The sequence below is a fragment of the Typopeltis vanoorti genome, chromosome 18 (assembly GCF_054136105.1).
Source record: "Typopeltis vanoorti isolate ZY-2024b chromosome 18, IOZ_Tvanoo_1.0, whole genome shotgun sequence".
NCBI lineage: Eukaryota > Metazoa > Arthropoda > Arachnida > Uropygi > Thelyphonidae > Typopeltis > Typopeltis vanoorti.
Genome location: NC_143566.1, coordinates 17,899,018 through 17,926,966, shown reverse-complemented (window position 1 = coordinate 17,926,966; position 27,949 = coordinate 17,899,018). Strand labels below are relative to the sequence as shown.

The following is a 27,949-nucleotide window of genomic DNA, read 5'->3' as shown; positions in this document are numbered from 1 at the left end:
ATAAGTTTATATTACAAACACTTTGAAGATTTTGAAACAATTGACCCCTGTTTAAGATTGGGAAGTGATGATCCAAATTTTGATTGGTGTTTGAAGACCTTAACCAAGGTCTGGAATATCTTGTTATGCTACAGAGAAATTTATTAAGTTCAGAACAAATGACTTTTTTTTTTTAAGATCTAAAACAGTAAATCATGTAAAATTTTTAATAATTTTGTTTTCATAATAATGTGTTTCTTTGTTATTTTGTTACTTAAGTGTCATATTTTAGTTTTGTGACTATTTTGGTGGCATTTTATAGTTTAAATTGCACTTCCAGGAATGAAACACCTGAATTAATGATACTAAATCTCTGGTAAATTAAGGTTCAATTCACAACAGAAGTTGTAAGAATGAGTGTATGGGGGGGATCAATTTTTTTTTTTTTTTTTAATATATATATAGCTGATAGATTAAAAATAGTTCTAGAAATTTCTTTCCTCTCATTCTTCTATTTTTAAGATTAGGTTTATTTTTTCCAGTCACATAAGAATTGGAAACCAGTCATATAATAAATCATATGAAATTATATGCTTTATTGACTCATGGTTGCATAGAGATTTATTGGATACAAAAAACAATCCTAAGCATAATGACTTTTAATTCAGCTAAACTAATACTCATCATTTCCGTTCTATATTAAAGTTGTCCTCAGGACTAAAAAGCTAAGATAATTTAAACAAATTTAAGTTGTGAGCAATAAAATGTATTATTTTAAAATAAAATAAAAATTTCTTGCATTCAACAAGCAAAATAAGGTGTTAGATTTGAAATCATATTGCCAATATAGTTGTCACAATGGTTAGCACATCTGCTCTCCAACCCTAGCATGAAGTGTGCTCAAATTCAACATTTCATAAGCATAGATGCTTGCTTGTGAAATGTGTTTAGGTGGCAGATAATTTTCATTATGTGTGACCATCTTGCTTATTGGGACTGGGAAAATTTTAATGTTTGGTTCCTGGAGTATGGTTTCTAGATTATCTAACCCTCACACACTCCACTAATGTTTTAGGTGTATAACCTTTTGGATGGAACATTGGAAAAAGATAGCATTTGATCTCAGTTGAAGATTAAGGTCCTTTGGAGCTGGAGATCTGATTTCATTATTTTACTACCTTGTATTTTGGGTAAACCCAAAAGACCCTAGAGTGCTGGTTTTTATATATATATATGTATCTTCTGTAATTAGAAACCTAGACTCCAGTTATTAGTATAAAGTGGAAGAGGGCTGGTTGAAAAGATTAGTCATTATTAATGGATTTCAGAAACTGTCAGTCAGTCTTGTAAAATACCTGAATGTTTATTATATCATAGAAAAATTTAGTACCATGGAGATGGTTATTTATTTTGACTTGGCAACTTAGAGGAAGTGGTCAGAAGTTTGTCTATTGAGGAGGGGAGGTGAAAAAGAGAGACAGAAATGGCTTGAGGTTTGACAGGGAGATTGAGCGAAAAGATAATGTACGAAATCATGGAGATCTGGGTAAAGGTGGGGTCTGACATGTGCTTAAATTTTCTTTTTTAACCCAGTTCTTCTGGGATACAGGAATATCATTTCAGTAAATCCTATGATAGGTCTTCAGAGCATCATCTGAAAGACATGCCTTACTCTAAGTGTAGTAATGTAATGTGCCACTGATTTTAAATCTTTTCAATGTCTGGTTAATGGCCAGTTTTTGAATATAGAGGATGTTACAAGTACAGCTCAGCTAATATACTCTGGACTTTGCTTAGGAAAATGGGAATGGGGTGAGGGACCTTTAAGCTCTTCCATGATCCTGATTTGATATTTTGGGAGGACTTCCAAATTTTTCTGACATACTTTTTGCATAAGAATATATATTATCATCTTAAAGTCAAAATTGTTACCATTATTAATCAATGCTTAATGATTTTAAATCTTTATAGCCTGCTAACTGGAGCTAAAAACTCTTCTTTTTAAGGTGCTTTGTCTTTTTTATGGTTTCCATTATATCAGGTTTCTACCTAGGTTTGCAACATATGTGGAAAAGAGGGGGATGTGAAAGAAAAATAAATTGCTAAAAGGGTTTTATCGAGTAGATGCTAAAATGATGAGCACATCAGAATTAGGCAATTTTTACTTTGACTAGTTTGTGATGTGTACTGTAAAATATAATTGCTTTGCTACTACAAATGTATTAAGTCAAAATTGAAATGACTTGACAAATTTTATAGATCCTCAATGCAAAAATTGTTAGATTCCTTCTAGCCAGAATGAAGTTGTAGTTACATATAATTTTCACTCCAGCAAATAGTCTGACTGATACAGAAATTGAAATGGCTTGGATTTTCTTAAGAGTGTAAATTTCAAGTTTTGATAAAATCTGTTCAGATAGAGATTAAAAATAACTTGAATGCAAACAAGATGTATTGATGGACAGAATAAAATTAAACTTTATATTCTTGTTTAATTCTTTCTAAGTGTAAGCAAAAAAGGTTTGTGTCTTCATGTGACTAGACTACATGTATATAAAAGCTGATAACTTCACATCAGTTGCCTTAGTATAATGCGAGGTACCTTTCTTTCAGAAGTGTATATTGCTGTGTATCGTAGGAAGTGTTACTATCTAGACTGGTTTTGATCTTTATTGAGTCTCATCAGTGGGAGCCAGACTTAGAAGAGATACTAAGGTTGAATTAATGCAGATTGTATTAGGAACACAGATAGGTGTCGAAAATTTTCTCATTTGGTTACAAATTACATTAAACTTGCCAAGAAATTATATTCTTGTTTTGATTATTTCTTATCAAGTTTAATTTATTTTGTAACCAAGTGAGAAAAACTTTATAAAACTATCTTTGATCCAGAGTATTTTAATAAGTCGATATACCTTTTTACTACTCATATGTTAGAAATAAGACCTATATTAATTCAACCTTGATATCTGTTCTAGGTCTAGAACAGATATCAAGGTTGAATAGCTCCACTGACGTGACCACAGTAAAGGTCAAAACTGGTCTGGGTATCGACCCTTCCCACAGTGCATAGCAGTATATACTCCAGAAAGGAAGTGTGCTTTGCATTGTTGGATACTAAGACAGTTGATATGAACTCATCAGCTTCTATATACAGGTAGCCTAGTCATGAAGATACTTAACATGGAAACTTTGTTTGCTTACACTTGGATAAAGGAAAAAACAAGAATATAATTTCTTGCTAGACAGCAGACTAAATAAAACTATGTATTATTCAAGATTCATCTAAAAAACTGTAACTTAAGATTTTAGGGTGTTTCCAATCATGCCTCTTAATCAGTCTTCAGCTAAATATAGGACTGAATATCAACTAGCAAGCCATCTCTAGTCCAAGAGTTTTCTACTACTTTAGCTTATTTAATGTAAAGAATTTTGTTTTATTTTTTATGTCACTTCACATTTCATTTCAGTCAAAATTAATTTATTAAGCAATGTAACAGTTAAGCTGAACTTACCTAGTTGTTTACTATATCTGTTACTGGTGTTATTTAAATGTGCTCCTGCTCTTATTGATGACATTGATATAGGAATTGAAATGTTGACTATTAACTTGGTATAATTCTTTATTCCTGAAATGATGTTTTACGGTCATTTGCAAGCATATACAGCATTTTTTTTTTTAATATTTTTTTTTAAATAGTAACCTCACTTGCAGATAGGTTAGAACTTACAGCAGACTACACCATGACTGCTGTAAGTGCCAGGAACTACATATTCTGTAAACCCTATTTTGGAGACCAAACATTTTGTAATTCTACTTTAGACTTCCTGTTAGAAGTCTGCGCGGTTAGCCTAGTGGCTATGCGTTTCGCAACCATATGCCTGGGGAAGGAGTGTCCTAGGTTCGATTCCCGTCGGTGACGTGAGGAGCTGAAGGATCTTCCTCAGCCATAGCCAAGTTAGCCAGTCTTGGGCATGGACAGCAGGGTTTTTTCCCCAGTTTATTCTGGGGTTTTTCATCCCGCAAAGCAGGCAAACTGGCCTTGAGAACTCAGCACTACAGGCCATAGGATACACCGGGGCATAAGGCTGACCACCTTATCCTGTAAACGGAGTGAGGTCCGATGATCAGTGGACCCTCGACACCGCAAGGTAAAAGAGGGTATAAGAAAGATGAGATGAGACGAGACTTCCTGTTAGAGATGATAGTGTCCTGCAGGGTAATACATTTTTTTTTTTTTTTTGAATACCTACTTCAGAAAAATTGGATGAGAATAGATATTTCAAAGAACAGGAGTAACAAAAATGAGCGGGGGAAACATTTCAGATGTGATGTTGACTGAATATAGATATTGACTGTTTAATGCACATGCTTTTGTGCATTAAGTCTAGAGGAAAATGGAGAAATTGAATAATTTTGACAGTACCAATTGAAGTACCCAGAAAAAAAGAGGTATATAGCAGAAACAGATCATCTGTACAATGGACAGGGAAATGTGTTAGTATGAAAGAATAATCACTTGAACTCTTTTAAATAGATGGTAGTTTTAGAGAACTGTTTTGGGTGTTATTCCAAATGTGGGAACAGTATTCTGAAGTGAAGAAAACTGTTGGAATTTGTAGTGAAGCAGTTGTTTAGGAAAAATTAGTAATGTCAAAATTGAAAAAGAAAGCTAGGTCATGATATGCTTGCAGCAGGAACTTGAAGTAAGTGTTTTTTCCAGAATTATCCCTTCTGTTTCCCTCCTTTGGAGGGTTAGATAGAAGTCAGCAGATATTTTCGAGCCCTTAAAAGTCTAACTACTGCAAGTTTGCCAAATTAAAAGTAGAAATAAAGTGAAATCTGCACAACTCTGGTTGGAATTTGAACTTGGTAAAAGGTCAGTGGTATTGCAGCAAGAAAAGATAGGCAGCTTCTGGGACATTTTGAAAATACAAAGCTAACTATCATTACAATAGAAAAGAAAAGCGGAAGGCTGAAAAAATATAAGTAATGTGGGAAAGTAATTGAGAGAAGTAAATAACTGGTAGTATTGAATAAATGATAATTACAGGATAACTATATTATCCTTTCTAATCCTGTGCATCTGTTCTTTTAATGTGTTTTACTTCATTATTCTGTAGTTATTATAACTTATAATAATCTAAACAATCAGCCATATCTGAATCAGAATAGTTGTCTCTCCCCCCCAAAGTTTGGGAGATTCTTCTTTTATGTAACCATTAAAAATAGTTTTTACTAATATTATTTATTAATATTAATTTCTAGCATGCAGCAATGTTTTAAATTGGTAAACCACCAACTGCTGTATGTACCTTCTATTCCCGTTTCTTTGATTTGCTTGTTTTTATGCACTGATGATGTACTGTTATTTTCAGTACTAAATATCTGCATTTCATTAAAATTAATTACTGTGGTTATCATAATGTAATGTATTGTTTATAGTCATGCTACAGGTACCTTTAAAGATTGGATTTATAATAATCTAAGTTAAATATTTGATCTTAATTCATTTCATTCTCTAATCTATACAAAGTATTGTATTGTAGGTGTGCAGCATTTTACAGTGTATAGGTTCTACTTTTTTTTTTTTTTTTTTAAGTTGCATTGAATATAGCTTTATTATGGACCACATCACTTAATGCATGCGAGTCATTAAAAAATAGTTATATTAATTATTTAAGTCCCTCTATGAAGATGCAGCACTTTGTATATTGGTCTGGGTCCAATCCTGAATGTAAAAATCTCCAATCCAAATCACTGCATTTAACACTTCCTCTTGTAGTTAATTGCTCTCTCACTCACTTTCATGAGCAAATGCAAAAAATTGAAACATCTCTTGGTATTCATTAATACTTGATTTTTTTCTTTGTGAAATCATCTGGTCGTTACTTAACTCCTGTTTTTGCTTATGTTTGCAGCTTTCAGTCCCTGAATCCTTAGTATCAGATTTATGTTAATACTACCTTAATTACAGTCAACTTTCAATAAAGTAAACATTATTACAAACTTAATAACTATAACAAATTACAGAAAAGTTCTAATCAAAGTTCCCATATGCACACAGCTTCTAAATAAAATTCACTATAGCAAATAATCCACTATAACAGATATTTCTATGATCCCTATGAGGTTGCTATAGTGAGAGATAACTGCTTTTGCATCTTATCCATTACTTTCAAATCTCTCTCTAAAACTCAGGAGAGCCTCCATAACTCATTTTGTAAGGAGGTGACAGATTTCCCTCCCAGATTCTTTGATTTTTATTTTTCATCCTGTGAACAGTCAGACCAGCCAGAAAAATATATACAATTAACAGACATAAATATACTAGCCTCATGGCCTTAGTTGCTTCAGTCATGATCGGAAAATGCAAACCTATTTTGAACTTTCTTATCTGTACACAGTAGTTGTGGTACATTTGTATTCAGTCATTATAAAGAATAAAAATAGTAATTTTCTAACCATCTAACTATACTATCTTTGCTTATTGGGGGTCTTCTTCAAGCAGTCCTTTTTTTTTTTTTTTCATTGTGTTTAGAAATTTTGTAATACATTAAGTCCTTAGTTACCCCCACTGTAGTGGTAAATCAGTTTGCGGGGTGAATAATTGAAGAGTTGTCTGAAGGTACAGCTACTTGGGGCTGTTCTAGAAGTGAATTAACAGACTAACACATTCATTGGCCATTTAATTGAAAGTTGGAAAATTTAGATGTCACTGTATATTCCTCTCCACTATCCCATATCTTCTCCGTCTCTTGGGACACAGTCCTGCCAACATAATACACAGCCCATAATATCTTCAATTCAACATTGTTTGCATTAACAATATTATTAATCTTGTAATATTATTAATCTGCACAACTAACAGATTAATAATGTCTCTCGCAGTTGCCCAGCAAGAGAAATCTGTAATAACTTACTGGTCAGCTTCATTGTTTTCACCTCTGTTCTTTAATATCTTCGGCTGGATATTATTCCTTATCTGTTTGTCAGTTTATGCAATAACCAGCTGTGTAATATTCTGTTAAATACCAGTAATAACTTTGTGATCTTAGTGCTTATGTGGCATATAAGTAATCTCATAAAATGTGAGTATATAATTAAAAGTTATAGGAGTTATGCAAGACCTTCCTTTCACATTCTGGACCATAATATTGCTATGTCGATGCCGCAGATGCATGGTTATCGTCACGGAGGGGAAAGAAAGGAAACCAAGATGGATTGTTTCACTACACCTAAGGTATAATCGCCACTGGTATGTGGTGATTATAACAACATCCATGTTTCTTTGTTGTAAACTGAACAATGATTGTATTGCCATAGCCCGAACTGTTAAGTTGGAAGTTTTAAGTGGCATGGCATATATGCCATGCCATCTCCATGCCTCTTTCAAATCGTTCATTCTGCTAGCTACCTTCATATTCTCCTAAAGATCATCTACATCATCTTGAACATCCTGGGGTGTATAAAGTTCCTTGTGCTTGAAGTTTAGCCTACTTTGGACAGATTGGTAGATCAGTTAACATTTACCTCAAAGACCACATAAATTATATTGGCAATTGTCTGTATGACAAGTTGGGATTGGCAGACCATGCTCTGGATACTCTTTCTCATAGTATCAAATGGAGGAAAACATCTATATTACATGGAAGTCATTATAGGTCTAAGTATTTTTATAATCATTATCAGCTATGAAGCACTCTCCTAACCCTAATAAGTATGGATGCATTAATTTACCAAAGATCTGCGAGACTATCATTTTAAGACCTGATAGCATGACTTCTCTAAATTAACTTTATGGTTATCTGACTCATACAGGGCACCATGTAAGGATACAAATTCTGTTGTTGGTTTACAATTTGAATTGTTTCCCTCAATTATTTCAGGACACAGGTAATTTACTGACAAAAAATACTATTGGTGGTGGTGGGCAGTAGATGGCATTGGTGTAGATGATGGAAAGAAACGGATGAAAGTGGTGGAGAAGGAGAGTTGTAGTGTAGGTGCCTCCCTCAATGAGTCTTTGGACTCCTTGTAGATGTCATGAAATAATAATAATAATAATATTTAATTTAGTACTGTGTGCCTATCACAGTTGTAATGCTCTGATGATGCTGAGTAGAAAACAAGTTAAATATTATTTCAATAAGTGTAATAGATGTATTTTTTTTTCCCTCTCTTGGTGGTGTTTATACTGTAAAGCATTATTATGAATTGTCAATGATGCTAATGCTTTTCTGTATGTATTATAGTACATAGTACCTTTTGCATGATGTCATCCAGTGATAAGAAACTCAATATGAAATACAAACCTTAAGATTTAAAAACACTGATCACATAATTTATTTAGCAGTGGAGTGGGTGCTTTCAGTTGTTTGGTAGAGGAATATAATGGGTATATGAACCGATAGTAAATTTCAGTTAGTATGAAACATGCTTAACATCCATATTTCCAGTTCTACCATCTTGTAACACATGATGCAGCTGTACAGTATCTACTTACATGATGCTATCTGATGATTGTACAAGTAAGCAGATGAAACAAACATTATTCACCCTCCAGACACTAATACACAAGAGAATGATGAGTTTTCACATGCAGTGTGCTGTTAACGTATTATTTGAAATATTCTCGTCTTCATTGTAGAGACTTGAAATGTAATGCATGATTTATGATTCAAACAAAAAGGTGTGTATATGTCTGACAACCTTTCTATATACAATTTAGTTGCATATAGATGTAATTTGAAATGAAATGTGTTTTATTTATTATTGTAGAAATTCACTGCCACCTTGTATAATACTTACAGTAACTTGGGCATTGTTTTCTTAAGCAGTAATACTTCCTTTCAGATAATTGAACTTGTTTTATCCATAGAAATTACTTCAGTTTCATAATAAAAGCAGTATTTTATAAAATTATAATTTAGTAATAGTTTGAACTAAGATTAGTATGATTAACACAATTATTTAAATATATATATATATATATATATATATATATATATATATATATTGTTGGTTCCTACTTTGTCTTAATCTATACTTTGGATCCGACATGATTACTATCACGATGTTTTTAACTAATTGATAAGTTATAAGTTGATTTCTAATTCAAATATAAAGAAAATTTATATTTAAAGACTGCGCCACTTTATGCTTGAATTAGTTCAAGAACTGAAGAAAAACCAACTGTCAACTATTTCCCCTTTATATGTTGTTATTAATATATACTGGCCGAGAATATTTATCTTACTTAATTTACCTGCTTTGGTTCGAATATTTTATGAATGGTGCAGTAAAAAAGATTCAGGCAAAATACAACTTTTGATTAACAAAATCAAACATTTAATTTTAAAATCACAAATTTTACACTTAACTTCAATTCAGTAATTAAGGTATCACAAACATTTTAGCTTCTCTGAAAAGTACAATCATACAAACTCAGACAATGGTAAATCTGTTATTTCTATAATACAGTCTTCTCACAGTTCCTTAAGTTCCAAATACAACAAAAATTGCAGTAATACCTCTTCACAAACAAACACTTTTAAATTTACACTTTAGCTAACTTCCTCAATAGTTACTGTTAGTATAAGGAAATTCTAGGATGAAACTCTCGCACTTCTCTGTATAGGAATATTAACGGTTGGAATAATCTTACTGAGAATCTTTTTTCTTCATCTACTTATTATTATTATTATTATTACCACGGGCTACTCCAGGAGTCCTTAGACTCATCGAGGGAGGCCCTAAACATCATGTTCACACAGCTGTTCAACATTCTCACAGTATCTATCATACCTTGCCTTGAACTCGCTCACTGTCATAGCACCCACAACAGACTCTGGCAGCTTATTCCACTCATTTACCACTCTAAAAGTAAAGAACCCAGCTCTAACACCCCTGCTAACCACGCTCTTGCCCAGCTTCCATGGGTGTCCCCTAGTTCTCCCACCACCAGTGCTGATCTCAAAAATATCATCTTAATTAATCCTATAGAATCCTTTTAGCAATTTGAATGTCTCAATCATATCTCCCCTTTTCCGCCTATCAACTAGTTTCTGCAACCCACAAATCTTCAACCTGTTCTCATATGGTTCATTCCATAGACCTGCTATCATCTTAGTCACTCGCCTCTGGATCCTCTCAACCTCCTCCCCATCAAGAAGGAACTGAGGTGACCAAATCTGGGTACAGTAGTCGAGATGAGGTCTTATCAGGGCTCGGTACAGAGGTACAATAACTTGTTTTTCTCTGCTCGTCAAGGTATTTTTCAACAACCAAGTGAGTTGATGAGCTGATTTAGCTACTTTCGCAATGTGCCCCCTAAACTTCATCTCCCTATCCACCAACACTCCCAAGTCCCTGGCCTCATCAATCTCTTGGAGTACAGTTCCACCACTGTGGTATACTGCTGCTAATCTTTTCACTCCGAAATGCATAACCTTACATTTTGTCACATTAAATTGACATCCATTCTCCTTAGTCCAGAACTCCAATCTATCTAAGTCATCTTGCAAGACTTTGACATCTTCTGCATTCACTATCGCCCTACCCAACTTTGCATCATCAGCTAACAAATGAACTGTCCCACTTAGACCCTTCCCTATATCGTTAATGAACAGATTAAACAGCAGTGGTCCAAGAACAGAACCCTGTGGCACACCACTAGTCACAGGCCGTTTTTTGGACTCTACTCCTGAATAAACTACTCTTTGATATCTCTCCATCAACCACCCAGCTATCCATCTCACCAACCCTATATCCATTCCCATATGTTGTAGTTTACGGATTAGAATTCCATGTGGTATCCTGTCAAACGCCTTTGCCAGGTCCAGCAGTATCACTGTAAAACCATTTCCCTTATCCAGTTCTGCCGTCACCTTGTTATAAAACTTGAGCAAGTTACTGAGGCATGATCTACCCTTCACAAAGCCATGCTGTCCTCTGTACAGTATCTCATTTTCATCAATCCATTCCTGTATTTTTCCCTTGACTACTTTCTCCAAGACCTTGACAATGACTCCTGATATGCTGATCGGTCGGTAATTTGCAACCATAGTCTTGGATCCTCCTTTATGCAGTGAAACTATTTTCCCCTCTTTCCACGCCTTCGGACTAAGCCAGACCTGAGACTCAGATTAAACAACATGGTCAAGGGCACTGATAATTCATTAGCCGCTTCATGCAAGACCCGTGCCGGTATACCATCCAATCCCACAGATGTATTCACATTAAGGTTCTGTAATAGACTATTCACCTCCACTTCATTCATCACAATTCCCATATAAACTAATGGTTCCTTCATTTTTTCAACGTCACCACCTGGATGATATACTTTTGCAAAGTGCGCGCTCAGTAACTCCACTATATCGACTGGTTCAGTGAACTCCTTACCATCGTCATTCCTTAAAATCATTTTGCCATGTACAGTTTTTTTCTTGCTTGCAGCATATTGAAAGAACTGTTTGGGATTCTCTTTTGCTTGCATAGCTAGTTTCCTTTCATAATCGGCTTTTGCTATTTTTACCACACTCGTTACCCTTCTGGCCTGTACTTTATACCTTTCCTGTGCCTGCAGGTCACCCCTTTCTTTAAATTCCTTCCATAGTTGTTTCTTTTTTTGCAGCTCAAGCTTAATGGTGTTATTCATCCATTTAACCCCTCCTTGTTTCACTATTCGGACCTTAGGTATACAATCAGCCATAACCTCCTGTAAATGCTCTTTGATCACTTCCCATGCTCTATCGACGTCCAGCCCTTGCAGTTGTACATGCCATGGCACTGATCCAAGCAATCTCCTAAGCTTGTCATACTTGCCAGCACGGTAATTCCACATATACCCTGTCTTAATCACAAATTTCACACCTTTAGCCACCTCCCAGGTCAAGACCTTATGATCACTCTCACCAATAGGTGGCAGCATGGTCATATTCATTACAGTCAAATTCTCAGATACTATTACCAGGTCAAGCACTCTCACACCCCCAGTATTTTCAATTACATGCTGTTTCAGATAGTTATCCCTTAATAATTGAATAAAATCCATTTCCTTCCTCACATATGTCCTATCCTCCTTCCAATCAATGTTACCATAGTTGAAATCCCCCATAATAATTACCCTCCTTCCACTCATTTCATCAATTTGTTTATGCATACCATCTCCACCATCTATTCCATCACCTGGTCTATAGCAGCACCCAACTGTATATTTTATTCTGCCAGTATCAATCTCACACCAAATAGCCTCAAATGAGCTCCTTTCACTTTCCTGCAATACTTCAATTCTCCTTGGCTGCAGTTCATCAGCTATCATCAATAACACCCCTCCCCCAATTTTATTCTCTCTGTCCCTCCTAAACATACTATAACCTACACATTCTATCCCACTAACTATATCATCTTCCGTCAGCCATGTTTCACTAATGCCAATAACCTGTGGCCAGGAAGATCCAATCAAGGCCAAAAATTCTTCCTTCTTGTTCCTAATACTCCTGGCATTAGTATACATGAATTGCAGTGTTCCCTTTGTCCCACCCCTATCTTGATGCGTTATTCTAAATATCCCATTCCCATTTTTTTGTCCTTATTGCTGGCTCAGGTACATTATATACATTTTTACACTCAACTGTGTCACTGATGTCCTGATATCCACTCCCCCCCCCCTCCTTGGTAGTTCTAGTTTCCCTGGTTCTGCACATCCATTTTCACTTCATTCAGCAACACTTTTTCCAGTCTCCGCACACCAAGTCCATACAAATGCAGGCCATCCATCTTGTATAAGTCCTTTCGCCCATCAAACTCATTCCACACGTCCACAAATTCCACACCACACCGTCCGCATAACCTGCGCATAATATCATTTGCGATTATGGCCCTCCTTCTAAAGTCCTCTCTGTCATACCGCGGCAACAGACTCACCATTCTAACTCCGTCACTCTTTTCTCTCGCTACCTTTAACAATACTTTCAAGTCCTCTCTCATAAAAAATTTATCACCTTTCAATTCATTCGTACCAGCCACAATTGTTATTTCTTTCACACTCTGTTTTTGCACTCTAATACTCTCACTTACATCCTTAAATTTCGCACCCGGTAAGTACGATTTAGTTACACTCCCATCTATTACTCCTCTTAATAACGAGTCACCATACAAACTCTCTGCTTCATTTCGGAAACTCGCCCACGCTGTTTATTTACGTTAGCCGAATCACTCTGGAAAGAGTTTTGCAGGTGCTCTAATTGCCGCTGCGCATCTTGTATCACTGCACGCAGCCTAGCGATCTCACTTCCTACAAATAATTCCTCATTTTTTTTATCATTCAAACCATTTCCTCTTTCTGTATAATTGCTCTCACTCTTTCTTAGATCACCGCTCACATTGCCATCTTGTACACCGCAATTCCCTATTGAGCCACTATTTTCACTCTCATTCTGGCTTTCTTCAACCATAACTGTCTCACAACCTGACACATACTTCGACTCCTCAGTTTGCATACACTTTCTACACATTCTCCCACCACTATCACTTTCAATCCATTATACGTAAACACTTTTTATAACTGTAAACACTTAAACAGTATACGGCACTCATTAAAATAATTCTTCTAAGCAATAACTGAATTAATCATCGGTCACAATACACATAAAGAAACGTTGTTGCATAAAGTACTACTGATCACTCATGAAATAAGGCAACACACAATAATTCCTTAACTTGAGGTTTTATATGCACAGTTGTTCACTCTTCCAGCATTCAATTAATTCTTTAGACACTACAATTCTAAACACAGCTAATGGTAAACTTCAACTTTACAGCCTCTACTATTCTCTAGTAACTCCGTGCTTTATTTCAAGATTCTGTGTGTCCTTGAAAGGTTGGCCCTGAAATTAAATCTCAACTCAAGTATTGCTAGTCTATTTAGTAGTCACTCAGCTGTCTTCTGTAGCTATAATTGTTATTCTACAACTTATTAGCTAACCGCCTCTCGACTAGTAGACTTTATTAGCTGCTTGAGTGACTTGCCGACTCGCTATTATTGCACTGTGATTCCCGAATGCTCCGATTCCAACCTAATGCCAATCCTCTCCTTTCTCTCTCTCCTAATAATTTCAGTGTTCTTCCTTTTTTTATCCGTTCTTCCCGCCTAAATTATTCTCGTGATCTAAAACTCTTTTCAATAAACCTTCTCCTCACGTTCTGTTCCAAACTCGTGCTTGCTTACTTACATATGTCCCCATGACAACAAAACAAAACATAATAAAATTGAGCTATTGCACAACGTTAAACTTCTACAAATAGGAATAAATAGAGAATATTAACATTTCAATTAATGCGCACTTAAATTATCAAATACAAGTTCTTATAATATTAACACAGTAATAATTAAAATAGCTTAATAATATTTAATACAGTCTTTTCATTATTAATACATATATCTTTGAATAAATAATTAAATATTAGACAAAATTAAAGATAGTTATATGAATATTAAATTGTAAAACAAGTTGTTTATCTTAAATAATATTTACAAGTCTAGCCTTTGTGATGGAAGATCACGTTGGATTCTGAAGCAAATAATAATTACTCCAATCTCTATATATTCAGAATCCAACAATATATATATATATATTAGTTAAATAATAAATATATATTAACAAAGTGATATTTTGATAGAACCAAACAGCCCTGAGAGACACGGTTCATGCCACTGATATTGTTACTGTATGGAGAGGCAGAAATGGTGAGTAAAATTTTTTTGTTTGCTATAATTTTAATTTAGCTTAATGAGACTGAGAATATATGAGCAAAGTTATTACCACAATACACAGGAGCTAGATGTGATGATTTGTTTTTTGCAATATTTATTAAGATCCATGGCATTTTGTTTTTTAGAGCTTCAGGCTTTATCAGTGGATTAAATGTTGTATGGTAGAGTAATTAGAATGAAAACAAGAACAAAAGTGGACAAAAGTGAGGTGAAAGAAGTTACTGAATAGAAAAGAGTGAATAGGAAAGTGATGATCAGAGAATAATGGATTGAAAGAAGTGCTAGTTCAAATCTAAGGGATTTACCACCAGATGAAATGAGGGATAGTGTAAAAAAATGTTTAGAGAATCATTTTGAAATAACAAGAAAGACGAGAGAATAATGTACGAACATGAGAGAGAACATTATATACTAATAGAGATTTGGTGATTGGAAGGAACATCATAAATGGTTGATGAAGGCATGTTTTCCGAATGCAAAGTATGCTGTGTTTGAAGACTGTGGAAATGTAAAGTAAAAGGAATAATTATATTATCAGGTCTAAACATCTTAAGAGGAGGAGACAAGTATAGATAATCCAGACACTTCCTCTTATTCAGCATATGTGTCTCAGAATCATATTTCACTTGAGAAATGTATTTGAATCATTCCTAGCTTTGTGTCATTTGAAACTTGTGCCATTGTTTTTCCTCTTTGGACTTTTGCTTTCAATTTTCTGTTACTAATACATGTTCAGAATGCATTGTAGGCATTAGTGATTCATTTCAAAAATTCTGTAACAAAAAACTACCTAGAAACAGGAATGCAAATAAATAATTTACTGACTGAAGCCAGTGTTTTGCTAGTTCATGCTAACATTATCAAAAGCACCTTAACAATACATGGTCAGATAAGAAAGATAGGAAATGAAATAACCTTATGAACATACATGGAAAGCAACGGTGTCATTCTTCGTGGTAATTTCTGTTATAAATGCTGATGGGTAGATAGGGCAGGTGTGCCAAAATCTATACAGGATCACACATTTCAGTTGCAGTTAACTGGATTATGTAGTGCCACTTCCAGGAACAATGTTATTTAAAGATTTGTGAAGTAGTCTGGGTTTCTTCCATCTGATAAAATGGTCTTCATTTAAGGCATGTTGTGCTAGTCTGCTTTTTGGTTGTCTGTACTACTGAATGTATTTTTTATTTTTTTTTCTGACCAAGGTATTTTGTCCTGTCTGTTTGAAATACTGGGTTCCACACTGGCAGAGGATGCTGTAGATACCAGAGAAGGTGAGAGGATTCTGGTGATCTTTGATTTGTCTCAGGAAGATGGAAATTTTGTTTAGTGGCTTGTATATAGTTCTGATTCTTTGTTTTAGGAGGCAGCCTAGTTTATCTTTTATACCTTGCTGTTTTAAGGATACTTGTGACATAAGACTGAATGATAAATGCACGTAAACACAAGAAAGATATTTAATTAACCAAATATTTCGGTCTGGAAATAGCAGACCATCTTCAGTGGTATTACAAGAACAGTTTTAAAAAATACAAACTAGAATACTAACAATAGATCGTTAAAAATAGAACATGCCACGTGATGTTATATCACTAAGTATTAAGTATAAAATGGAACATTTTGAAGTAGAGACATGATTGGAAAAAAAAAAAATTAATGAATAATCTTGATTAGACTTTCCCAAATTTTTGATATAGATATACAGTCATTACGATTCAGGGTTGGGACGATGGAGTAAGGCCTCCACGCTTTCCTTGAACAAACATTCGAACCTATAACGGGATCTATGTAAGAGGCGAGTCCTGGACCAAAAGATGCTGTGGTCAGTTTTAATCCCATGTTGAGCCAATCCAGACTTTTCAGGTTTGTTGTGAAGAATGGAGGATTGATGTTCTTGGATTCTTTTTTCAAGAGAATGTCCAGTCTGTCCAAAATAGGAAAGATCACAGTTGCAAGGAATTTGATAAACTCTAGGAAGAGATAAAGTTGAGCATTTGTCTTTAGGAGAAGGAAAATGAGAAGACAATTTGTTAATAGGTGAATACGTAGTTGTTAAATCATATTTCTTTAAAATTCTTGCGATAGGCTCTGAAATACCGGAGATATAAGGAATAGGCACCCGACATATTGAAACTTTGTTGTTTTGTGGAGGATTATAAGAATTGAGAAGATGTTGGGTACTTTTTTTAGAAAAGCCATTGAGTTTCATGTGTTGTTGGATAGTAGAAAGTTCTTTCTGTAGATAATCAAAAGTAGAACAATAAAATCTCCTGGAGCTCATAATATTTACCGGAACACTAGTTTATCTCTAATCCGTAATCAACTTAAAGCTGCTAAACGTGACCTTGGTATTCACAGTCATCACATTTCTGATCTGCGCACCTATATTTCCACAAATTTGGATCCACATCTTTCTCACATAGTTCTAAATGTGGCTAAACGTTCTACTCAACGTTCTTATAATAAACTAGGTCAACATCTTAACCGTAAATATGAAGCTCTTTCGTCTAGACAATCCAAACCCTTCATAATTCCAGATAATTGGATTGTCAATATATCTGGACGTCCTTTGACTGAAAGCGAAACCCTCATCCTGTCAAAAGGACATGATTTTTCTATTGTTCCAAATAAGATACCATATCTAGATTTCCTAGTTAACATTGAAAGGAATCTCAATCATCTAACTAGTGATGAAGCTAATGCTCTTTGCCTAGAAGTCACTTCTTCTCTACTTAAGGCCAAACATCCTCCTTCCAACATATCTCCTTCTGAAATGAAAGCTTTACAGTCTTTGAGAAAAAATAATCACTTCATTATCACCAAAGCTGACAAGGGAAAAGCAACAGTCATTATGGACTCAGCAAATTACAGAAGAAAACTTTCTCTTTTGCTTCGAGATCGCTCCCATATCAAGAAATTGATTATAATCCAACCAACAGACAACTAAAGAAATTAAATTCTCTCTTAGATGAAGTCATCAGTATAGATAAAGACACGATTGAAAGACTTAAAACTCATTTTGCAAGACCTCCTAGATTTTATGGCCTTCCAAAAATCCATAAGATTGACTATCCTCTTCGTCCAATAGTAGATTGTATTGATTCTCCTACTTACCATCTAGCCAAATATTTAGCTAAATTATTGAAATCTTACTTTGGCAACTCTAATTCTTTTTTAAAAAACTCCTCAGATTTCTTAGAAAAATTAAAAAATGTCTCATTACAACACCTACAGATCTTATGGTTAGCTTTGATATAGAATCTTTATATACCAATGTACCTCTCAAGGAAACTTTAAAATTACTTGCTGACATCTTTCCAGAAGACATTATAAAACTATTTCATTTCGTAATACATTCTGGATATTTTGTATGTCAAAATAAATTTTACAGCCAAGTAGAAGGAACGACCATGGGAAGTCCTCTTTCTCCTGCTTTAGCCAACTTTTATTTGGAACATTTAGAAAAATTTCTCTTCTCATCTATTTTCCCTCAACCATCCTTTTGGGTAAGATATATAGATGACATCTTTACTATTTGGCCTCACAGCAAAAACTCTTTACCTTCTTTTTTAAACAGTATTAATTCCTTGCATCATCGTATAAAGTTTACTATGGAAATAGAAGAATTTACTATGGAAATAGAAGAAAACAACCAGTTATCTTTTTTAGACGTTCTCCTCATCTGGTCACCTTCAGATATTCTTACAACTACAGTATACAGGAAACCAATGTTCACAGGTTGTTATATTCTTAAAGAATCAGCCCATCATCCTTGTCAAAAAACAGGAATTATAAAATGCCTCATCAGAAAGAGCCCAAACTAATTGTTCTACTTTTGATTATCTACAGAAAGAACTTTCTACTATCCAACAACACATGAAACTCAATGGCTTTTCTAAAAAAAAGTACTCCACATCTTCTCAATTCTTATAATCCTCCACAAAACAACAAAGTTTCAATACGTCGAATGCTTATTCCTTATATCTCCGGTATTTCAGAACCTATCGCAAGAATTTTAAAGAAATATGATTTAACAACTACGTATTCACCTATTAACAAATTGTCTTCTCATTTTCCTTCTCCTAAAGACAAACGCTCAACTTTATCTTTTCCTGGAGTTTATCAAATTCCTTGCAACTGTGATCTTTCCTATTTTGGACAGACTGGACGTTCTCTTGATAAAAGAATCCAAGAACATCAATCTTCCATTCTTCACAACAAACCTGAAAAGTCTGGATTGGCTCAACACAGGATTGAAACTGACCACAGCATCTTTTGGTCCAGGACTCGCCTCTTACATAGATCCTGTTATAGGTTCGAATGTTTGTTCAAGGAAAGCGTGGAGGCCTTATTCCATTGTCCCAACCTGAATCGTAATGACTGTATATCTATATCAAAAATCTGGGAAAGACTAATCACAATTACTTATTAATTTTTTTTTTCCAATCATGTCTCTACTTCAAAATGTTCCGTTTTATACTTAATACTTAGTGATATAACATCACGTGGTGTGTTCTATTTTTAACGGTCTATTGTTAGTATTCTAGCTTGTATTTTTTAAAACTGTTCTTGTAATACCACTGAAGATGGTCTGCTATTTCCAGACCGAAATATTTGGTTAATTAAATATCTTTCTTGTGTTTACATGCATTTATCATTCACTTTTATACCTTTAATGTAGGGTATAGATACGGTGCATATGTAGTCTGTTTTGGAGGAGGGGAGGGGAGTACCCATCTGCTTAGCTTATAACTAATGTATCCTAGAGCTTCTTTTTCCTCCTCCACATCAAACTTAATTTGGGGATGGATATTGTTGACAAAGTGTAGAAAAATAAAAAAAGTTTGTGGACAATTTTATTAAATGGCAAAGACATTGGCTATATACCTGAACCATACATTGGGATTGAGAGGGAGAGACAGAATTGAGTGCCACAATTTTTTCAAACGATTCTATGTATAGTTACCAATTGGGTGATGGGAGATCCCATTGCTGCACCTTCAATTTGTTTAAAGAACTTGTTCCAGCTAAAATATCATGATTTAAGACTGTCATAAAAGAACATAAATTTGGGTACTACTTAAAACTAAAAAGCAGACTAGCATAACTGCTTAGACAAAGACTATTTCATCAGTAAATTTCATCAGACCATTTAGAAGTTTTACCAAACTTGTGCTGCTTCCAGGAACTGATGTATATATTTTCGCACGCTGTCCTATCTGCCCATCAGCAATTACCATGAAGAGTGCCACTGTTGCCTTCCATGCACGACTGTCCTTGTTCATGAAGTAATTTCATTTCTTGTCTTTACTGGCTGCATAAAGTTAAAGTGTGTCTGATAATGCTAGCAAAACATCAGCCTTATATGGTTAATTTTAGTCAATAAATTATTTATTTTCATTCCTATTTCTACATAGTTTTTGTTCCAAAACTTTGATATGAATCATGGTAACAGATGTGAAACTTTGAATATAGAAATATAGAAATTAGTCTTATGAGCATGATTACTTCATCTGTGATTCGACCCTGAATTCTTGTCCTTCATCCAATCTTTAGTTGTTGTCCTATGAGTGCATCAGTTAAATATAAAGTAGCATCATGAATGGCTGAAAAACCAACTTTTAAACCTCATTTTTCATATGTTGAAAATAAATAGTCACAAATTTTGCATTTCTTGTTTCCTCTTCTCTTTTATTCTGATGATTCTCCTCCAGCATTGATAAAGTAGATTTCAAAAGAGATATAAAATGGAGGAAAACTCACCTAAAAAAACTTGATTAATGTAGAATTTCTGCATAAGTATAATAGCATTGTTACAAGATCACAGAACAGCAATTAAACAATAACAGACAGTTCTAACAAGTGCCACCTGAGTAGTTAAAGTAAGATAACTAAATAAGGTCAATAATTTCCTGACTTATTTAAAATAATAAATTTTTTTACATTAATTTTCCTCTGTTTTTCTATTTCTTTTGATTATGCAAATTCATGGTATTTTATTATTGAAACAGGTAGATTTCCTAGTATCATTGGGTGGTGGTGGTGGCGGGGTCACTTTTGTGTTCAAAAAGCTTATCCTATAACATTTCTTACAGGTACTTTTTCCTCATAAATCTTTTTTATCGCAATCAAGAGGTGAAAAAAATTCTTAAAGCATCCTGGACCCAAAAAACTTATGGCCATGTTGTTGTTCACTAAACCTATGCCAAAACTTTTCCTATCTTAAGTTTGCTTTTTTTGTGCTTTCCTATTCTATATATATATATATATATATATATATATATATTGCATAGCTTGGAAATTACTCTAGATAATAGAAGTTTTTACATCTTTTTATTGGAGGTTGGATTCGACTTTCAAGCTTCTGCTTTTCCTTTCTTGTACATATCAGAAAATTGATGATGATGCTTCTTCTTACACAGTGGTTTTCTTCAGAGCAATGGGGAACTTCACCGATTATCAACTTCTGCAATATGTGGAAGGTTGCTCTCTCAATCATGATCACTTATATTTCATCACAGTTACTCCACACAATTTTTTTAGCTCAGGACTCTTGATGCAACGACAAGATGGCATTATAGTAACAAGAAATGCAATTCGTTTTTGAGCTCTACAACTCAAGAATGGGAAATTCAAGGACACATCAGGTACTTGCATGGTAGTAATACCTGGGGAATTTTAGGTCGTAAAAAAGTGCAAAATATGCGTCCAAGTATACACTAAAAACATTTAAAACATCTGAAATATGCTCTTAAATATGCAAAAAACTCAAACTATGCACTTAAATATGCCTTTATTAATTTATAATTCTGCATGGTTTAATTAAAACATTACACATAAATTAAAAACATAATATAAAATAAAAAAATTGACATTTAAATAGTTACCTACTAACTGACCAGAAAAATGACTTAAAAATCATCTTTTTTTATTAATTCCCTCTTTCTCTTTTCCTGTAACAAAGTATACCTTCATTTAAAAAAAAAATGTATAAGTTTATATTATAATTGTATAATTTAATAATTAGACTTAATTCATTTTAACTTTTACCTCTTTAAATTTCACAATTTCTCCTCTTTTTTTTAATTTTTTTTTTATTAATTCTCTCTTTCTCTTTCCCTGTAACAAAGTATACTTTCATTTAAAAAAAAATTATAAGTTTATGTTATACGAAGAATACATGCTTAACTTACTTTAATTGACATTTCCTCCCTCTTCTTCTTCGCCAATATCTTCTGGAAATTGATCACATTCCCTTTGCTGCTTTGCGGTATTAAGTCGATTTTTATATCTATTATGAACTGTGTGACTTTCCAACTCCTTGATTATTGTTTTCAGTGGCTCCCAAGAAGTACACATTGCATTTTGTCTCGCTAACCACTGCTTTGCTAGGATTCTGTCTCTCACAGTTTCTGTTTTTAATGAATTAGCTAATTTTGTTTTTATACAATTCACTTGTGATAAAATTCGCTCCACGCATGCAGATGAATGCGGCAGAATAGTAAGATTTGTCATAAAATATGACAGTAAACCATATTTCATATTATTCATGCCATCTTTTATGTCAGTCAGTGAATGCCAATATCTTTAGGAATTGGTAGGTCTGATGCTACAAGATGATAACCTCTCCACTCATCATCTATTTGATTTAACCTAATATCAACAAGTGAGGGGAATTGAGCAACAAGAGGAATAATGATAGATGGTGACTAGCTAGGGTCACTAGCAACTTTTGGGTCCAAGATTCGTAATTTTACAACAACGCCATCTTCTTCGAAGGCAAATCTTTTCTTTATTTGCGAACTAAGTTCCACAAGAACCTTTAAACAATCATTTTTAAATCTCAACAAAATATAGTTATCTTCGAAAGGGTTTCTAATTAAGTGCGCCATTGCTCTACCGCCGAACTAAATATCATTGACATTTTTATAGTTGTTTTGGTTTCTTGGATCAATTTCTGATAATTTAGCTGTTCTTAAAATCTCATCTTTAATGAAGCAACTAAGTAAATTGCGATATTCTGTTGATACATGTAGGAATAGTTGATGTAACCTGAAATGCTCTGATTGAAAATCTATATTAAGTGTATTTACTTTTTCAAGAAAATACTGAAGGAAAAAAAGCATTGGTCTGGTTCCAAGGTCAGTAAGCATATCATAAATTTTTTTTGGCAGTGTCAGTTTTATCTGTCCTTGATGATTCATTTTGAAAGTATAGAACTAATGCATCATACTGTTCTAAAATAGTTGATACCACTTTTTCCCTCGACAACCACCTGGTTTGAGCAAATTTGGGAATTTTATGTGTAGCTATATCAGCAGCTTTTTGAATGAGTACAAAATCTCTTCACCACTTAGCACTGCGGGAGAAGTAGGAGGTTAAATCCTTTAGAAAAGCTTCTAAGTATGAGGGTAAAACACTGACTGCATGACTAGCGCATAGAACAAATGAATGACAAACGCAACCCATCACAAAAAACAGATGGGACGTCATCTTTCAACGGTTTCTGAAATCCACTGTTAACGCCCATCATGGAGGAACAGTTATCACTACAAAACCCAATGATATTGCTAAGGGGAATGCCATGATCCAGCAGAAGAGTTTTGACAGCACTGTAAAGACTTCTAGCACTACCGTTCTCTACACATACTATGTCTAGTAATGCATCAGCTACATCTTTTTTTATCTGTTTCAAAATACCGTACAACAACAGCCAAGATTTGAGTGATGGAGATATCTGTACTCTCATATATTATAATTGAAAATTTTTGATTCTTGCATGTTTCGGTAAGTTGAGACTTTTCATGGAATGATATTCCATCCTGAATAACGTAAGAAACTTTAGTTTTCTTCATTGCCAACTTTCCAGCAATTTGGCTATCTGGAAATGCGCATTTACACATTGTTACAAAATGATCATCATGAGAAAATGGGACGTTATGCTCAGAAAATAAGCTAGCAATTATTAACTCACTCCTAGCTAATTGTTTATCCTCTGTTGACACTTTCTTATTAAGAAATTGAGTAATAACAGCTGTCGACTTAGCAGACTGATAATTACTTTTATGTTTGGCTGAATCTATGCTTTATTAGTGCAGATTTGTTTGTGTTTTTAAATGTAATATTACAACACTTACAGTAACTGGTATCTTTGCTGTTCACGTCTTGCTGCAGCCAATCTTTTAATTCAGGATATTTTAACCAATCTTCTTTAAATGCTTGAGAATACCACTTCTGTTTTTTCTTTGATGGCTCCATATGGTTGGATTGGAAGTACCATAAATATGAAAATAAGTAAAAATATTGATAATTTAAACAATTTGTCAAACACTGTACAAGCACAAGGATCTCTATGATAACAGTGCAAGAGGTTGCACTATATGTATGTAACGATGTAAAACCTGTGTGATAAGAAAGGGAAAACCAGAACAGAGCAAAAACGGTATATTTATCAGATTTATCAAAAAAAAAAAAAAAAATTCATGAATATAATAGTAAAATATGACAAAAATATTAAAATTCAAACTTTTGTTCAAATTTCCCAAGATTTTGGGGGTTTTTCTATTAAAAATCCGTAGATCCCTAGGTAGCGGCTAAATTCCCTAGGTCTTGGGAAAATTCCCAAGGAGCGGCAGACCTGCATCCAGGTGGCTTATTATGTCAACAAAGCATGCTAGTCTGGGATATGTTCCAGGCGCGTTTAACAGAAGCAAGCAAAGAGAAAGCATGTGAGCTACATACAGACCTAGCAGTCATACCGGGTGGTCTAACTTCCGTTTTGCAGCCGCTTGATGTCAGCTTGAATAAGCCATTTACTTACGTGAAAAATAGAGAGAATGGATGTCATCTGGTTTGGTGAAGATTACAAAGGGTGGGAATTTTCAGAAGCCTGAGATCACCCTAGTCACCAGCTGGGTTAAAGAAGCATGGGATTTGATACCATCTGAAATGATTCAACGCTCAATTCTTAAATGTGGAATAAGTAATTCAATGAATGGATCTGAAGATCACGTCATATACGAAAGCGAGGATGATGCACAACAAAATGGAGAGCATGAAGACGATGACGACAACTGCTACACTGATGATGCAATCCCTACAGATGAATTTATAAATGAAATGTTTGACTCAAAAGATGAAGAATTTAAAGGATTTTGACATTTTGTTGTAAAATAAATATTTCTTTCGTTAATTCGTATTGTATTATTTATAATGTTATGGAACAAGATTAACAGATCGCATTATATATGTGGACATGGCATTTTAGGGCTAGTTTTCAAGCAAAATTTCTAGTTCATATTAATTGGATTAATCAAATCAGATATAGCAGAAATGTGCAGTTATCCATCATAATACAAAATTAGTATTTAGCACAGTAAAAGAACTTCAAAAATACATAAACTTATATCATTAGAAATGAAAGATAAGAGGCAATCTGACTGAAAGTTTAAAAAAAAAATAATAATAAAAAAAACAATGTTGGGCAATCTCTCTCCCCCACCCCTCCTGCTTTTATGGTCCACCTAAGATCCATAAGGAAGGTGTGCCCGTTCACTCAATAATAGATTACATCGATTGTCAGGCTTATCACATAAAACAGTTATTATCCCGACTATTAAACTCGCAAACCTGAAATGCCTGCATCTTTATTATAAACTCTTCATACTTCCTACTAAGATGAAGAATTTATCCCCTCAGCCTTTTGACTTAATGCCCAGCTTTGACATTGAATCTTTATTTACCAACTCCCACTGGACAATTCCCTTCAGTTACTTTCACAAACTTTCCTGCATAATATTGTCAAATTATTTGATTTTGCCAAAACATATTTTATGGACAGATAGAGGATATTTCAATGGGAAGCCCTCTCTCTTTCACTAGTGCTTGCAAATTTTTATCTAGAACACTTAGAAGAGATTCTTTTGTATCTCTGTCTGGCTTCAACCTTCCTCTTGGGTATTCTATATAGATATGTCTTCACCATCTGGGTCTATAAAGAAGACATCTTACCATCCTTTCTCACAAAAAAATAATCTGTACCCAAGGATAAATTTCACCATATAAATATAAATGGACAATAAACTGGCCTTCCTAGATGTCTCACTCTCCTACTCTTCTTCAGTTGAACCTAACTACTTCTGTCTATCAGTCTTCATAGACCACTATATACAACAGCAACACTCTACCCAACACTCCTTCCCCAAAAAAATTGAATCATAAAAACTCGACTATGTTGTACTCATATTGTATGCTCTAACCCATAAGATCCCAAGCAGGTAGGAACTTCTCAACAACCAACATATTATGCAACTGAGGGGCTTCTCACTACTACTACAGAATATACAGTGTGATTTTGATTCTTGCAGGCCTGCCTTCGGCAACCCTGAAATAGAATGGAGTCCCAATTCCATATATTTCGGACATTTTTGAACTAATCTTAAGACTTCTCAAGAAATACAACATACAAGGGAATACCCAAAAATAATCAGAATTTTATTTTTATTTTTATTTTTTTTTTTCAATTTTATTAATGTTTATAATACCATATTCTTGTCTCCTTCAAAGTACTCTCCATGTGAGTCAATATACTTGTCCCAATGTTTTTTCCACTGCTGGAAACAGTTCCGGAACTGTTCAACTGGAATAGTTCCGGAACTGTTTTTTTCAACTTTTCTTTCACTTCGTCCACATTAATGAATTGCTGCCCTTTCATGGTTTTTTTTTTATCTGTAGGAATAAAAAAAAGTCGCATGGAAAGAGATGGCAAGTCAGGAGTGTGGGAAACAACCACCATGTTGTTTTATGTCAAGAACTGTTGGACATTTCTTAATAGTAACACCAAGACTCATCCTTGGTCACAACTTTTGAAAGAAAGTTCTGGTCATTAAGAACTTGCTCGCTCAAATTGGGGCAAACATTCACACGATTTTAATATCTGTGAGCAAATGAGGCACAAATTTAGTAGACACAATACATGTTTCATTTGCAAATCTTCTGTTAGAATTCACTGGCATGAACTCTATGAAACATTCTTCTCTTTAGAAACTTGCTCAGTGGTGTTTAGACAATATTCATTGATTTCCTGGCAGACCTTTTTTAATGTTTTCATCATTTCTTCTTGTCAAAGGTCAGCCAGATTATGGTTGGTCCCCATTTCTGAAATGAGTAAACACTCGTAGACCTACATTTTACCTAAAGCGTCATCCTGAAAGGCTTGCTGAAGCATAACAATAGTTTCAGCTGCAGTTTTACCCAAAAGAAAACAAAATTTCACTCACACTCTGTTCCTTGTGGTCAGCCATCACGAAATTGGCAAATTTGCTTGTAAGCACTAACCAAAAAGCAGACAGAACAATGAACCAGTTCACACAGGATGACATGCTCTGCACGCTCACAATGCCTAGCAGCATCATCCGTAACTAGAAAATGCTCACGTGACAAGTACTCCCTCATAGTACCAACATTTGTTCCATTCACCACAAACTGTCCTCTTCATTTCCTTCTAAAGATAAACAACCACCACCACTCTTAGTTTCTGTATCAACTGAGTTCCACCTTTCCTACTTTAGACAAACTCGAGGTTCTGTGGAGAAAAGATTATGAGAACAGAAATCTTGCATCGTTGACAAAAAATGTGAAAAATCAGGCTTAGCACAATATGGAATACTCACAGAATCTTCAGATCTAAAACATGCTTAATCCACCACTGTCACTTCAAGTTTGAACATTTATTTAAACAGAGTGCTGAAGCCCTGCATCATCTTAACCTTAATCATAATAACTGCCTATCCTTACTGAAAATCTATTAGTCTGATTCTCATCAGTAGTTTTTTTTTTAAATTAATTTATTATTTTTTAAAAATTACTACATCTCTTCCTTATTGCATTCCTTATTACTACATCTCTTTCTTATGCCATCTCACACAGCCATAGAGGTCAACATCAGGGGTCTAACAGCCACCATTGACTTTATAAATATACTTTTACATGTCTGTGACAATCCATGCATTCCTTTGGCTGTTTGCTAAGTTTATTACTCTGTTAATGACTATGTTTACAGTTTTCTATGAGTTCCTGTAGTGAATGACTGGAAAGCAATAAAATAGAAGCTGTCTGTTACATCTGTTATTTGGTTCTTGACAAAGTATGTCTTTTATATTAAATACTTTATTTTCTTTATGTTCTTTTAA

General features: G+C 34.3%; 1 protein-coding gene across 6 annotated transcripts in view; it reads left to right on the top strand.

Moving 5' to 3' along the window:
• LOC150096516 (polyamine-transporting ATPase 13A3-like) overlaps nt 1–27,949 on the top strand; it is a 751,182-nt gene that overhangs the window by 292,622 nt on the left and 430,611 nt on the right. For all 6 annotated transcript variants that reach the window (XM_090407885.1, XM_090407886.1, XM_090407887.1 and 3 more), the window contains one exon: nt 14,663–14,729. In XM_090407885.1, coding sequence (XP_090264011.1) covers nt 14,663–14,729 — 67 coding nt within the window. The remainder of the gene's footprint in view (nt 1–14,662; nt 14,730–27,949) is intronic.